The 16,070-nt window shown below is 52.8% G+C and overlaps 1 protein-coding gene across 1 annotated transcript; it reads right to left on the reverse strand.

The window, feature by feature from the left end:
* Positions 1–413: 413 nt before the first annotated feature.
* On the reverse strand, positions 414–15,733 carry LRRC43 (leucine rich repeat containing 43). Its single transcript, XM_052654454.1, has 12 exons — positions 15,641–15,733; positions 14,081–14,341; positions 13,390–13,500; positions 11,709–11,848; positions 8,916–9,154; positions 7,869–8,056; positions 6,606–6,838; positions 6,300–6,441; positions 5,989–6,144; positions 5,710–5,898; positions 5,347–5,377; positions 414–538 (listed from the first exon to the last, which is right to left on the reverse strand). Exons 1-12 carry the CDS (start codon positions 15,731–15,733, stop codon positions 414–416), a joined length of 1,908 nt encoding a protein of 635 aa, XP_052510414.1.
* Positions 15,734–16,070: the final 337 nt, after the last annotated feature.

Below are 16,070 nucleotides of genomic sequence, written 5' to 3' on the forward strand. Positions count from 1 at the left end.
AGGGCGGGGCCCCTCCCACCCCACGCGCCTGCGGGCCAAGAGGTCCTCCCCGGCTCTCCCCGGCTCTCCCCCGCTCTCCCCCGCTCTCCCCGGCTCTCCCCCGCCAGGCACCCGCTTCCAGCTCCCGGCTCCTCCCCACCCCAGCTCCCCCGGCCAGCAACCCCCTCCTCCCCTCCCCGAGGCCAACCCCTACCCCCAACGCCGCTCCTCCCTGGCCAGCCGCCCCAACCTCGCTGCTAGCCGCCTGCTCCTCCCTAGCCAGCATTCCCCGCTCCTCCTGGCCAGCACCCCGCTCCCCGGACGCACGGCGGCGGCTGGACAGACCGGTGTCGGAACCAGCAGGCCGGACAGTCGCGGGGTCAGAACTGGACCGGCCCGACATCCACGGGGTCAGAACCACCTTTAATCCCGCCCTATATGACGAGGCCCCGGAGCGCCTCCTCCGTCGAGCGCCACTGGATCAGCTGGATCTGAATCTCCACCGTCAAGGGCTCGGGCTGATAGTCACTCTCGAACACTGAAACCAAAGATTTTACGTCTGAGGGAATACGAAAATGTGAATCCGGAGCGATGAGCGGGTTGGCGGTGCACGGCAGACCCGGGCGACTCCGTCCCCAAAATGCAAACCTGACCTGGGTCCCCAGGCCAGCACGGTTTCAGAATTGCCCTGGGGTCTTAACCGTAATAAGGCATAAATCACATCTAATCAAGTCATTCAACAAGCTTCAATTTGAGTTACAAGATGAACTGGCTGCTTTTTCTTCAGACATCTTTTTCACTTGAAAGAAGGCTGACAAAATATGGTTATTTCTGCACTTCTGTGGCGGGCCCAGTGGCTAGGACCCCACGCTCCCAATGCAAGGGGCCAGGTCCATTTCTGGTCAGGGAACTAAATCCCTCATGACCGGGGGCAGCCAAATCAATATATATATATATATATGGCTATTTCAGCATGAATATTTGGCAAATATTTTCTAAAAAACGAATGAAGCAAGCCTGGCACTCCAGGCAAAACATCTGAAAGCATTTGGATAAATACATTTATAACATTTGCACTTTCAGGTAGAACTTTGTAACATTGTATCTGCCACCATGAACTTAACAGTTTTTCAGTACTGGAAGACTTTTCAAATGATAGGTTTGATGATAAAGAAATCCATTTGGAGATAATGGATAAAGAAACATGTGAACAGTTGGAAAATATGTGTAACTCAGTGAACCAATATTTCACAAAAAACAATGACCAGATGTTAGCAGTTGTTCATGAGTAAGACAGATGTTCAAAATGCAGTGTTTTTTAAAGGCAATGTAGACTAATGAATTTAACATAACTTATTATGAAAAACTTCATCCATATAGATTGTTTCCACATTGTAACAACCTTCTTTTAAAAACTACTGGTTGTCAAGCCTGATGTAATGTCAAAGAATATCCACAATTATTTAAAAGTCTATTAAGGTATTTCCCTCTTTTCCAGTTGCATGTCCATGTGAGAATCTATTTTCTTCACACATTAACTACAGCAAACATCACACAGACTCACTGCAGAAGCACCTCTGCATATGTGGCTTCCTCAGTTAAGCCAGACATTAAAGAAATCAGCAAAAATGTAAAAAGTAAAAGCTTTCTTTAAGCTCATTTTAATCCCAGGGCTTAACAATAAAATTGCTTAAAATTAGTGAAAAAGAGAAAACTTTTAAAGCTTAAAGAGAGATAGAAAAAAAAGGACACATTATATACAGAGGAACAAAGATAAAGATGACATCAGATTTATCATCAGAAAAAAAAATGCAAACCAGAGGACAGCAGCAGAACAGTGGCCATTTAAACACTCAAATTTGAAAACTATCAACTTAAATTTCTGTCTTCCCTTCCCACTCTCCTTTGGGGGCTCCCACTCTGTGGGTGTGACTTCCTTTGAATTTATGTCACTGATCAATAATGCTCTGTTCATTCTTTTTCCAGCCATTTTTCTCTCTGAGTTTAACTCTGGATAGTTTCTACTGCTTCAGGTTAGTTTCCTCAGTCTTCCTTCTGCATTGTCTAATCTGCCATTAATCCCACTGAGTACATTTTTCAAGTGATACTGTGGTTTTCATCTCTAAAATTCTGATTTATCTTCCATGTCACTATGTAACATGGTCAATCTTTCCTCTAGCTTCTTGGCTCTATGGAATATAATGATAAAGATGGATTTAATGTCCTTGTCTATGAATTCTATCATATATGTCATTGCTGAGTCAATTACAATTGATTCAGTTTCATTATATACTGAACTGTCTTGCTTTTTTACATGCTTGGTAATTTCTCACTGGGTGGCAGACATTGTGAACTTACCTTGAGTGGCTGGCTACCTCACCTTGGCTTGGCTATTTCTGTATTCCTATCAACATCCTTAGGTTTTGTTTTAGGACACAGTTAAGTCTGACCCTTTCAGGTCTTGCTTTCTCTTCCTGCTCAGAATCTGTAGTGTTTCCCAGGGTACTGGGCTCAACCTTTTCCTATCAATAAGCTCATTTTTTCACGGCTTTAAACACCATCTATAAGCTGGTTCATTCATTCAATCGATGTGCTGGGAGCTGGAGATTGTGTGGCTTTAAAGGATACAAGCATAGCTCCTGCCCTACTGGAGCTTACTTGTGTGTACATACGTGTGTATGTGTATGTTAGTTGCTCAGTCATGTCCGACTCTTTGCGACCCCATGGACTCTTTGCATCCACCTGGCGCTCCTCTATCCATGGGTTCTCCAGGCAAGAATACGGGAGTGAGTTGACATGCCCTCCTCCAAGGAATCTTCCTAACCCAGGGATCGAACTCAGGTCTCCCACATTGCAGGCAGATTCTTTACCATCTGATCCGCTAGGGAAGCCCAAGATCTCACGTGCTGCAGGACAACTAAGCCTGTGTGCTGCAACTACTGAGCTCGCACTCTAGAACCCGTGCTCTGCAACGAGAAGCCCTGCAGTGAGAAGCCCTTGCACTGCTCCTAGAGCGTAGCCCCCATTCACCGCCCCTAGAGAAAGCCTGCGTGCAGCATGAAGACCCGGTGCAGCCATAAATAAATACATTTTTAAAAATTAAGCACCTACGCAGATTCACATCTATGTAGCTATCATTGTGATACCTGTGATCATTGTGATTTCCTGTAAAGGAAAACACCGGATGTTGTGAAGAAGATAAAGGGCCTAACCCCAACCAGACGATCAGCTTCCCTGGAGAAGGGTCACGGAAGCTGACTGACCCAGGAAGCAGCAGCGGAGTGAGTGGGAAGTGTGCAGTAAGTCCTCTGAGTAGACATGCCCCGTGCAGGCTAAGGGAACTGCAGGCATTCTGAGTGAAGACCACCAGGCGGTCTGACCAGGGCAGAGGAGATGGAGGCAGCTCAGCATGGGGACACAGCCGACCATGGGGACTCTGGATGCACACTCGACTCAACTTCTCAACTTCACGTCCCCAAAGCTGAGCTCATCTTCCCGCCGCCCCCCGCACCGCCAGGCCCCAGTCACTGCCTGGCAGAAGTCCCGCCTGCGCCTGCGCCTGCGCCTGCTCCCCAGTCAACCAAGCCGGCCTGTTCCTTCTTCCTCATGGCTCTCTGCTCCGTCTTCTCCACACCATCCTCACTACCCATTCCTAAGCCCAGGCTCTGATTCTTGCCTTAAGTGCTTCTTTTTTTTTTAAGGTGACTTTTTTCCAGCGAGAGAAAATTCTCATAAAATTCAAAACATTTAAACCATTTAAAAGCATACAGTTCGGTGACTTTTAGTAAATTTACAATGTTGTGCAACCATCACCACTAATTCCAGAATGTTTTCATCACCCCAAATGGAAACCCATTAGGCAATCACACCCCTTTCCCCTCCCCCACTTCCAGGCAACCACTGATCTACTCTCTGTCTCTATGGACTTGACTAATCTCGACATTTCATATAACATGGAATCACACACTGCGCAGTCTTTTGTGTCTGGCTTCTTGCCCTCAACACTGAGTTTTCAAGCTTTACCCATGGAGTTGGATGTGTCAGGGATTCAGTCCTTTTCATGATGGAATAATTGTATGGGGACTTCTCTGGTGGTCCAGTGGCGAAGACGAGCCTGAGCTCTCAATGCAGGGGGCCCAGGTTCGATCCCTGATCAGGGAACTGGATCCCACATGCCACAGCTAAAAGGTCTCAAGTCCCACAGCTAAAGATCATGCACGCTGCAACTAAAGAACTGGACTGCCACAACTAAGCCCTAGCACAGCAAGTAATTTTTTTCTCTGAAAAATCCCACCGTATGGGTAGATCACATTTTGGTTATCCAGTTCATCCACTGATGGTCATCTGGGCTGTTTCCACATTGCCTGCTGCTAACAGCACTGCTATGATCTTACCTAGACTTTTGCAGCAGTCTCCCAACTGAGCAATGTCTTCCATCTTTCCCCATAAGCCAAACAGTTCTAAAAGTCAAATCTAAAACTTACCTATTCCAATGCTGCCACTGCCCACACAACAAGCCTGAGATCCTCATACAGCAAAGAAGAGCTAATGCCCTGCAGGAGCTTCCCAGGTAGGGCTCACATGGTGAAACAACCTGCCTGCCAAGGCAGGAGACATAAGGCACCAGTTCAGTCCCTGGGTGGGGAAGATCCCTTGGAGGAGGGTCAAGTATTCTTGCCTGGAGAATCCCCACCGACAGAGGAGCCTGGCGGGGCACAGTCCACGGGGTCGCAAAGATTCAGAGACGACTGAGCAACTTAGCACGCTGTGCAGGAGCAGGATTACCGCTGAGCCGGAAGGACACTGGACCCCCGAACCCGAGCCTCCCCTCCCCACTCCGTCCTGCCCCGCCCCAGGACGCCTGTCCTGCCCGGGGCAGGCCCCTGTGCACAGAGCCACAGGGAAGACTCAGGGCTTGGTCCTCAAGGTAGGCATGGCCCTCCCATCGGGTGGAAAATACGACTCTCCATCCTCCCATCCCTTCAGTCCCCAGTCAGGCTGAGCCCTCAGGGAGTCCTGCCATATTTGTGCCCTTCCCCAAACTCCTGTGTGGAAATCCCAGCCCCCCAGGGTGATGCTGTTGGGAGGTGGGGCCTTTGGAAGGTGATTATGTCATGAGGGCAGGGGGTGGTTGGTGCTGGCCCCTCTCCCACCAGGTGAGGACCCAGGGAGAAGGTGCCAACCAGGCCAAGGGCTGTCACCTGGTGCTGCTGGCATCTTGGTCTTGGACTTCACCTCCAGTGCAGCTGGAAAGCAATGTCTGGTGTTCACTTGCCACCTGCCCTGTGGCAACTTACAGCAACCCTAATGGACCAGAGCTGGTCCTCGGCAAAGCCTCCCTGCCCTCTGCCCCTCATTGGCACCTACCTTTTTTACCTTTCTTATTCTTCTTTGCATCCTGAGAGAGAACCACAGAATAGGTTCCTCACTGGAGTTGGGGGGTACTGGGGGAGAGCTGGGTCCAGACGCTAGCGGGTGAGAGCTCCCTGGCCAGGGTCCCTCTTAGACCAGGGGGTTGAGGCAGGGGTCTCCGGAGGAGGAGCTGCCTGGCCTGCTTGCTTGCCTGGCCCTTCAAACTCGAGAAGGCCACCCATCGGGCAGATGACCTTTGTTGCATGCCCCACCCCCACCCTCTTGTGGTTCTACTCCCCCTTCCCCAACCCACCCCCCCCTCTCCCCTCCCCCCCAGGCATCTGTGGGCTGGGGAGGGGTGTGTGGGGGCTGTTATACCCTGTTAAGTGTCAGCCGGTCAGCTTCCAAGGTCCGGATCACCCCAAAGTTGCACACGGTAGACACGAACGACTCCCCCGCCAGCAGGGCCTCTAGCACCACTGGGCTGCTGCCCAGCACCCGCAGGATGGGCGGGTCCTGGTGCATCTCCTTAGGAAGCTCCTTCTGCTTCTTGCTCCCCTTTTGCGCCTGTGGGGAGAGGCCAGGTGGGTGGACGGGGTGGGCAGGGGGCCAGGAGCATCTCCCACCACTCAGGCCACCGCCCCCACCTGGAGGTACCTTGGGGGGTTCTTTCTCCCCTTTGTCTGCCTTGTCTTTGCCCTTCTTGTCTTTCTTGTCTTTCTCCTTCTCCTTCTTGTCCTTCTCTCCTTTGCCCTTCTTAGCAGCCAAGGGACTGTCTGAGGAAGGCGGCTGCTCCACAGGCCAGGAGAGAATCTAGGGAGTGGAGGCGGGGAGGGGGCTAGCGGGGATCTTTCCAGAAAAGCACAGAGACCTCACCAATAGGGGGGCAGGGCTACAGATACCCGACAGAAAAGCAGAGCACAGGAGACAGGGACAGCGTATGAAGCCTGGAGAACGCTGGCGCCCACCTTCTCCTCCACGATGGTGACCGTGGTCCCTGAGAGCAGGAAGGCCTTGAGCGGCGCCAGGTCCTTCAGCGTGTGCTGCAGCTCGTAGTTGCAGGGGATGACGTCAGACCAGGGCTTGGGGACCGTGCTGAAGAGCACTGTCCTTGGGAGCAGAGAGGCCACATGGTGGCGGGCTGTGCCATCCGGGGAGGGCTTTGAGAAGATCAGCAAAGCCAGGGACAGAAGGCCAGGAGGGATGGGGGCACAGAAAACAGTAAACACCCAGTGTGGTCTGGGCCTGGCCCCCAGCCACGTGAGCATCCTTACCCCGGGGATGGGCAGAGCCGGGGATCCAGGAGCGGCCGCAGCTTGGCCAGCTCTTCTGCAGAGCCTATGGACCGTGGCAACGGCTCGGAAGCGCCAGAGACAATGGACTCCTCCATCTCCCCCAACTCGGACAGGGAGGCCAGCCCTGATTCCAAGGACTCTTCTATGTCTTCGATGATTTCCTCCAGAATGTCCTCACCCAGCTGTTCCAAGCTGGAAGGGGGCTTGATGATCTGTCAAAGACGTGAAAATACATTCAGGACTGCCGGCCTCAGAGCTCACGCCCAACATGACGCGCACATGGTGTGAACGGGCACCTGTGCTTGATGGATGTGAAGCAAAGAAATGCATGGCCTCAGAGGGCAGGAAGTTAAAAACCAACCAAGCAAACAAAGAAAACACCCAGTCTTGATTCTTCTGAAAGTTCTATGTTAAGAGTAAAGACAGGGACTTCCCTGGATGTTCAGTGGCTAAGACTCCGACCTCCCAACGCAGAGGGCCTGGCTTCAATCCCTGGGAACTAGATCCCACACACCACAACTAAAGATCCTGCATGCCACAACAAAGATGGAAGGTCCAACATTCTGCAACTAAGACCCGGCACAGACAAATAAATAAATGAATAATAATAATAAAGAGTAAAAATAGTAACAATTTCTTCACACGTTAGGAAACCCTCGCATTTCTCCTAGTCGGATGACACTGTTGGGTTTTCTTGTGATGGGAAGGGAGAGGGGAGGTACAGGGGGAGTTGGAGGACAGGGTCGGGAGGCCAGCAGCCTAGTCCTGAGAATCTGGGCTGCTTCCTTGTTAGGTCCTTTGCTTCTGTTTCAAGGGGGATGAGGAAGGGGTGAGCATGACTGAGAATCACTCCAGCTTCAAGGGGCTTCCCAGGTGGTGCTAGTGGTAAAGAACCCACTTGCAGGAGACATAAGGGATGTGGGTTCGATCCCTGGGTCGGGAAGATCCCCTGGAGGAAGAGATGGCACCCCACTCCAGTATTCTTGCTGGGACAATCCCAGGGACAGAGGAGCCCGGAGGCTACAGTCCAGGGGATCGCAAAGAGTTGGACACGACTGAAGCGACTGAGCAAGCCAGCAACACCAGCTTCAAGAAAGGGGCTGAGCAGAAGCTGCCTTCCTGTTCAGAGGAGAGTATGAATTGGAAAGATCCATGCTAAGGGGTTTCCTGGTTTCCCTAAAGCCATCCTGTCTGCACAGGGGACCCTGAGAACGCAAGGGCAGAGCTGCCCCAGGCACCCACCTCGGCCAGGACTCCGCCGTATTGGCTTCCCTCGCCTTCTTCGTCTTCTACAAAATCGTACGTCACATAGTAATTGTAAGTGATGAAAGGGCCTTGGGGCCCTGGTTCTGGGTCCAAGACAGAGGAGTCCAGCACCCCTCGGAGGTTTCCAACAGTCACCAATATCTGCGCCTCAGGCGCCAGGAGATCTGCAGGAGGGAACAGGCAGGGGTGAGGGGAACCGAGGGATGAGATGGACAGACAGAGAGCAAAGGAGGCCAGGTGAGCACGCCTCCTGCCTCCTGCTCTGAGCTGGGCTGAGCCTCACTTTGCAGACTTGGGTTCATGTCCCAGCACTGCCAAGTTCAACATGCAGGGAACTGGGGTAAGTCTCAGGGGCTTCCCTGGTGGCTCGGACAGTAAAAAATCCTCCTGCAGTGGGTTCGATCCCTGGGTCAGGAAGATCCCCTGGAGATGGGAATGGCTACCCACTCTAGTATCCTTGCCTGGAGAAGTCCAAGGACAGATGTTACAGCCCATGGGGTCACAAAGAGTAAAGACATGACTGTGTGACTGACACTTTCACTTTCCTTTGGGCAAGATGCCCCTCTTCAGCCTTGTTTTCCTGATCTGTATAATGGAAACGACAGGAACTGCTTTGCAGGATCCTTGCAGATTGAGGCTATGTGACTTTAGCCGGTGCCTGACAGGCAGAGCGCAGAGCTATTATACCCTGTATCATCACCCTGACCTTGAGAAGACTCTGGTACAGCCACAAGAGGTGATCTCAAGCCACCAGCAAGCCAAGAAGCTGATTTAAAGAATGTTTCCCATTTGTCTCGGAAGGAAGGGAGGGGACTCCCGACCCCCTACCATTTCTGTCCCCAAATCTCAATCACGTGGATCAAAATCTGGGAGAGAACTCTGCCCAAGAAAGTGAGTTACACCTGACCAGGGTCTGAGTCAGCCGAGCTGGGTGACAAACAAGACATGTGCACCCAGTAGGGAGGTGGTTGGGCCGGGGGGCCCTCAACAATTCCCCCAAGCCCTGCACCTTGGCCCCCTCACCCTCGCTGTGGCTGAGCCCCCGGAAGAGATGCTTCTCGCTGGACGCCACGGTGATGTCATCCAGCACGCAGAGCCTGGCCAGGCTGTCGATGGTGAAGCCCCGGTAGTGGGGCACCAGGGCCAGTGGATTGCCCTGGAGGAGCAGCAGCCTCAGGTGCTGCAGTGTCTGCAGGCCGGCCACCATGCTGTGCAGGTCCGTCAGGTTGTTGAAGCTCAGGTCCAGGGAGACGAGGTTGGGCCTGAAAGGCGAGCGGCACAGCCCAGGAGCATGAGGCCAGGTGAGCAGAGCGGTGGGGACAGGCAGCCGCAGTCGTGTTGCTGCGCCTGCCTCCACCAGCACCCCCAGCACCCCAAGTCACGGCTGGACGAGGCCTGGTGCTGAGGGCGGGATGGGAGACTGTGGCCCTCCCTGACACTCAGGCCTCAAGCTGCTCTTGATCCGAGTTAGCCTCCTGTCCGGATGGAGCCCCCGGTTCCCCCGAACCCCTTGCTGTTTCTGTGTACAGAGGTGGCCGTCACATCCTGCCTCCACTCAACTTGTATGTATATAGACCTCTTCTCAGCTAACCATCCGGCTATCTCCCATACATCTAGAAGGTACTCAGCAGAGATGGACAGACTGGTGAGGAAGGTGGAGGCAGGCCTCTGTACGGAGGGGCCGTGGGGGTGGGTAGAAGAGTCCGACAAACAGTGGGGCCTGGGAAGACAGGGTGTGAGGCTTGAAGGGTCTAGAAGCTGGAAGAAGTGCCCCAGAGTCAGACCAGGCCATGACTGTGGGAAGCAGTCTGATGTGTTCCTTTTTTTTTTCAATATTTACTTATTTATTTGACTGCACCAGGCCTCGGTCGTGGATATGGAATCTACTTCCCTGACCAAGAATCAAACCCAGGCCCCCGGCTTTGGGATTGTGGAGTCTTAGCCACTGGACTGCCAGGGAAGTCCCTGGTTTGTTTCTTGGGGCACAAGAAGAACCAGCTGCTAGGGACAGAGGAGGCACCCTGTACCTTCCACCCGGTGGCAGGCCTCCCTACTGTGCAAACCAGAAAGTGAATGGATTCCAGCTCTGAGAGCAGTGGCAACAACAACAGTTCACAAGGGGACACCTCATCAGCACAATCCCGCCATCACACGTGACCATCTCCAGCCGCAGGGCAGCTTTCCCAGGTGGCCTGGGAACATGCTCGTGGAAGGCCTGTCTCTGACCCTAATTTCCTCCAGTTAGGGAGGAAATTCCTGCCCTTTCCTGCCCTTCTTTCCTCCTCTCATCCTGCCCTGATGTTGACCAGCCAGTCACAGAAATACCTGAGAAGAACACTTCGTTTGGACTGGCACACAGATTTTGCCCAATACCAGCCTCCTTCAGGAGAACTGGTGGAAGCATCAGAAAGATGGATTCACAGGACGTGTACCCTCCTTTTGAATTCAAAACAGCAAAAGATGGCGCTTTCACACATACATGTTTCTATGAAATCCACACTCAGCATTAAGCAGGTGATGTTATCATAAGCCTGTTTCCCAAATCAAAGACCAGAACACTTAAGGGACGTCCCTGGAGGTTCAGTGGTTAACACTGCACGGTTCCACAGCAGGGAGTGAGGGTTTGGTCCCTGGTTGGGGAACTAAGATCCTACATGCCATGTGGCCAAAAATTTTAAATGAATAAATTAATAAAAAATAACCAGAATGCCAAGAACTCTGGCAGAGTTCTGAACTCAGCTGTCACACACAACCCAAAGTGTGTGTTCTCTTCCTGTGCCTCGTAGCTTCCCTGACGATGGAGGCCTGTGGAAGTCAGGGATTGGAATCATGCGTGGTCGAGGCTGTGCAGAGGCACCTTTGTCAAGAAAGGGAAAGAGGAGAAGGAGGAAATTAGGGTCAGAAACAGGCCTTCCATGAGCACGTTCCCAGGCCACCTGGGAAAGCTGCCCTGCTCCTTGAGGCCTTCCTGGGCTGTGAGGAAAGAATTGTCGTGAACCTCAGCCCAGGGAGGTCTGCCTGGGATGCTGGGCCCCAGGAATCCACACAGAGGACTTGACAGGCCTCTCTGGCCCAGCTTCCTCTGAGGGAGGGTCTTTTTTGTCTTTTTTAATGTGGATCATTTTTAAAGTCTGTATTGAATATGTTACAATGTTGTTTCTGTTTTATGTTTTAGGGGTTATCAGCCCCAAGGCACATGGAATCTTAGCTCCCTGACCAGGGATTGAACCTGCAACTCCCTGCATTGGAAGGCAAAGTCCTAACCACTGGACTGCCGAGGAAGTCCCTCCTCTGATAGGCTTTCACGGGTGGTCTCTGCTGCCCTCAGACGTCTCAGATTGACCACTGCTCACCCACCAAGGAGACAAAGTCAGAGCAGACTTGTCTGTAGGGCAGCGGCTCTCAGGTGGGGGGGATGGCTTTGCCCCCCGGTGGCCACGTGGCACTTTGGGTTGTCACGGCGGGTCTGGGGTGGACACTCCTGGCCTCTGATGGGTGGAGGCCAGGTAGCTGCAGGACGGCCCTCAGAACCGAGAATTCACTGGCCCAAACAGCAAGAGGAATCCTGAATTGGAAGCATGTCCTCAAAGCAAAAGGTCCGCTCACTCTCATTGGCTCTTGGTGCCCTTCCCTGGACCTCAGTGGGATTTTTGGTTTATGGGGTCAGAGAAAAAAACCCTAGGTCTGGACTTAGCAGCCAACCAGGAGTTATTACAGAAAAGAGCAAAGCTGAGTTCTCCAAGTCACCAGCTTAGAGGGGCCCCCATGGCATCTCCAGCCCCCTCCTTCCTCTTCCCACGGGGGCTCCCAAGTTACCAGTGGTCACTGGTGACATGCAGACTCTCCAGGTGGCCCAGGAGGTTGTTGTGGCCCAGCCCCAAGTGCTGGAGCCGTGGGGGCGGGTGATGGCACAGACACTCCATGCTGGTTATCTTGTTGCCGTACAGTTCCAGGACCTGAGACGAGCAGACAGACAGCCCGTGAGCCCAGAGGGAACAGAGTCCACCCCCTCCTTCAGCCCTGGGCAACTTAGGAGGGGAGCTGCAAAGTACTCAGGCCTTGTCTCTCTCTGCCCACCTGGACTCCCTTCTAAGGATCCGGGAAGAGGGACTTCCCTGGTGGTCCAGTGGCTAAGACTCCACGTTCTCAGTGCAGGGGTCCAGGTTCAATTCCTGGTCAGGGAACTAGATCCCATATGCTGCTGCTAAGACCCAGTGTAGCCAAGTAAATAAATATTAAAAAATAAAGTAAAAAGTATAATAATAAAATAAAGTAAATATAGCCTTTGGGTTGGTGATTTAAAAAAAAAAGAGTTCGAGAAGAAAATATTTCTCCAGTAGCTGTCAGAAAGCTTCTTTTCCTTTTGCGAAGGAAACTTTAAAATATGGAGTGGAGGTGATGTCGGAGAGGACGAGAGGGGACGTCTGTAATATTTTGGCAACTTCCCAATCCATGGCAGTTGTCCCTGGGGAAGCCAAAGTGCCCCTGGACCAAAGGAATAAACCCAAAGATAGCAGAGTTCTTGTGTTTCTCCTCCCAGGCCTTCCTCATTTTCTTCTTGAGCCCCGCACTGAGACATACAGTGGAGCCTCTTCTGCCATCAAATTTACTAGTCTCAGCATTTAATTTAAAATTGAGACTATTTTGATATACTCGGCTGAAGACTCATAATATTGTCTGGCCTACCATTTTTTCATTGTGGTTTTATATATATTAAAACAAAATTTGTGATTTCAACCCTTTTTAAGTGACAGTTCAGCAGCATTAAGTACACTCACTCAGGGTACAACCATCATGATCACTATCCATTTCCAAAACTTTTCATCACCCCACACAGAACTCTACCCACTGAACATCTCCCCAGTCCCTCCCTGCTCCCCCAGCAACCTCTAATGTACTTTCTGTCTCTCTGGATTTGCCTCTTCTACCTATTTCACATAATCATCCAATACGTGGCTTTTTGTGTCCGACTTCCTTCATTCAGCATCACGTTTTCAAGATCACCCATGTTGTTCATTTCATTGTTTTTTTCTTGCCACACTGTGTGGCATGAGGGATCTTAGTTCTGCAACCAGGGATCGATCCCATGCCCCCTTAGGTGGAAGCAAGGAGTCTTCCACACTGGACTGCCAGGGAAGTCCCTGTCATGCCTTTTCATGACTGTTTAGACAGACCACATTTTGCGGCTCCCTTCATCTGCTGATAACACACAGGCTGTCTTCACCTTTTGGCAACTGTGAACAGTGAACACTGGCGTACAGGAAGCTGAGTCCCTGCCTTCGAGGCTTTGGGGTGTATACCTAGGAAGGGAATTTCTGGGCCACGTGGAAATCCTGTGTTTCACTTTTTAAGGGATCTGGCCAAACTTTCAAAAGCCTTGGACCCACCCTTAGCACAAGACATGATGGTCAAACCTCTTGGGGAGTGGGCAAGGAAGGGGCAGGGTTTCTGGGCAGCTCTGGCTCTAAGACCCAGAATGGAACCTGGGCTCCTTTACCTTGAGAGTTGGGGGCAGGTTGGTGGTGTCAATCTCCTTGATTTGATTAGCACTCAGCACCAACTCTTCAAGCTTCACAAACTTCAGGAGCTCTTTGTCCACCAGGCTCACCTGGAAGGGAGGAAAGGGAGATCGGAGCTGCAGTGGCCGGGGCGGCCCTGGAGTCTACTTGAGGACAGCAACGGTGCGCCCAGCCTCAGAGAGTGACCGCCCCACACCCCAACCCCCTTCCTCTCCTGTGCGCCTTTCCTGGAGCCTTCTGCCAGGGCTGCAGTGGCCTCTCACCTCTCAAGCCTCACCCCTCCTCTGACACCCTTCCGGCTTCCCTGTCTTGTGTCCCTTGCTGGACTGTCAGCTCCCGAGGGCAAGGATCAGAGGCATGGTGAACTCTGTGCTCTTAAGGGACCACTCTAGTTTACATCCCGCAGGGTCAGGCCAGAAACTTCAGGGGCCTGTCTGTGAATCCTCAGCTGACTTTGGCTCCAAGGACGTTACGGGCCATCCTGGCTGGACCTCCCTTCTCTGCGGCAACAAACTGGGCAAGTTTGCTGGGCTTGGTAGCCCTGCTCGGTGGACAAGCTGGTGAGATTAATCAGGAGGAGGGCAGGGCTAGGTCTTATCACCCAGTCCCGGAAGGGGAATGGCTCCCCTCTCATCATCCCTGTACTTGAGGCTCACTCCCAGCACTCACATCCTTGTCCACCACCCGGAGTGACCTGAAGTAGGTGTAGAAGAAGCTGTCTTTGAGCATCAGTGGATTCTGGATGGCCAGCTCTTTCAGGAAAAGGTCCTCTGCGCTTGAGCCCTCCACCAGAGCCCAGGGTGAGTGGGCGCTGCGGACTAGGCCCAGCAGATCCTCTGCCGTCTCCTCCCCAGGGCTCAGGGCCTTCTCCTCTCTGGGGATCAGCTCCCGCCATGCTCGGCTAGTTTGAGGAAGAAATCGTGACTTATTCTGCAGTAAGGGAAGGGGGGAGGAACAGAATTTCTCTCTTTATGACTCACCCCCTCTCAAGGATTCGAAACTCCTAAAATGGAATAGAATATAAGACAGGACGATCAGGGTGAGCTTAGAAGCCAGGAGGTGTAAAAGGCAATCTGTGGGAGGTACTCAGCCAGGAAAGGTTTCTGAAGCAGAGGCGGCAAAGGCTGAACGTCCGGCCCTTTAGATGCCATAAGTGGAGGATGAAAGATTTTGGTCCTTGAGTTTACTGTCTTCCACCCCTTCGTCTTAAAAGATGTCTGCCTATGAAACCCCAAAGCACAGCACAATGCCAGGCACACAGTAGGGGCCCAGTCAATGTTTGTTCATCAAACAATTTAGTTTCTTGATTAGCATCTCGGTTTTCTCTTCTATGAAAATGGGGACCAGCCTGACAAGGGAATATGGGGTCCCAGCTTCCCACTAGTCAATCCTAAAGGAAATCACCCCTGAATATTCATTGGAAGGACTGATGCTGAAGCTGAAGCTCCAATACTTGGCCACCTGATGCAAAGAGCTGACTCATTGGAAAAGACCCTGATGCTGGGAAAGACTAAGGGCAGGAGAAGGGGATGACAGGATGAGATGGTTGGATGGCATCACCGACTTATTGAACATGAGTGTGAGCAAACTCTGGGAGAGAGTGAAGGACAGGGAAGCCTGGTGTGCTGCAGTCCATGGGGTCTCAAAGAGTCGGACAGGAACACCAAAAAGCTTCCCACCAAGCCCATGGGAACCATTCATGACTCAGGACTTCCTGGCACACTTGAGAAGCCCCTGGTTCTGAAGGTCATGCTTCTCCTGCACTTAGCTGGTGAGGACAGCCCCTTTGGCCACATCGCAGCAGGGTCCTAACTGTAAACCTGCTCTCAGGACGATATTTCACCCCTAAAGGAGGCTGGTGTCCTTAAGAGAGCCTGCCCTGCGGTCCCGCTCTGCTCGAGGCGGGGTCCCTGCCCTCTACCCTGGGTCAGCGCCCACAGGCCACAGGTGGGGGCCTGTCTCGTCCTCCCCTGCAGCGTCCCTGTTCCCACAGTCCACCCCCATCCCAACCCCCAGGTCAGGACGCTCCCTAAACGCCCAGATTCAAACATCCTCTCCAGGCTTCTCCTTATCAACCAACTCCTGGGGCTGGTGGCGCCCTCAGCACCCAGAGCCAGCCCTTCCCCAGCCCCGCTCTGCGTCCCTAGGCCCTGGCCTGGCCCCTGGTCGGTCCCCTCCGTTTCCCAGACCCCCGAGCCCCTCCCCCGGCCGCCCCGCCAGCGCCCGCACCCAGCTGCCGGTGCCGCACGGGAACTCGTGCAGACACAATTGTCGCAGGTGCTCCCGGACCGCGGCGCTCAAGGTCCGGGTCTCCGGCTCCATGCTCGCGCGTTTGCCACGCCAGCTGGTTGCTAGGCAACCGCCCGGACGCTCCAGGAGGCGGAGGCGCGGTTGCGCAGGCGCTCCTGGAACCCACTATTTTCGCTTGCGGACGCTTCCCGCGGTCAGGAATTAGAGACCCAGCTGCACCGGGTTAGCAATACTCTTCCCACCACCGCCTGGGAGTGATTACTGTGGTGGCCCCGGCAGGTATTGAGCGCTTCCCAGCTGCTAATCTGTTTCTTTGGAGCACCCTCGGAATAAAGTATTAATTCTTATCCCCCTTTGGCGAAACTGGGGAGGAGAAATGAATCCAAGGACAAATAGTCCTCTCTAATCA

Source organism: Budorcas taxicolor, chromosome 17, assembly GCF_023091745.1.
Source record: "Budorcas taxicolor isolate Tak-1 chromosome 17, Takin1.1, whole genome shotgun sequence".
Taxonomy (NCBI): domain Eukaryota; kingdom Metazoa; phylum Chordata; class Mammalia; order Artiodactyla; family Bovidae; genus Budorcas; species Budorcas taxicolor.

Excerpts from the sequence above, each read along its gene's own strand:
- LRRC43 (XM_052654454.1), bottom strand. The coding sequence starts at position 15,733 with ATGGAGCCGGAGACCCGGACCTTGAGCGCCGCGGTCCGGGAGCACCTG. Across the intron at positions 11,849-13,389 it reads ACCTGCCCCCAACTCTCAAG|GTCCTGGAACTGTACGGCAA; the intron begins GTAAAGGAGCCC and ends TGCTCGTCTCAG. Across the intron at positions 9,155-11,708 it reads CATGTCACCAGTGACCACTG|GCCCAACCTCGTCTCCCTGG; the intron begins GTAACTTGGGAG and ends CTCGCCTTTCAG.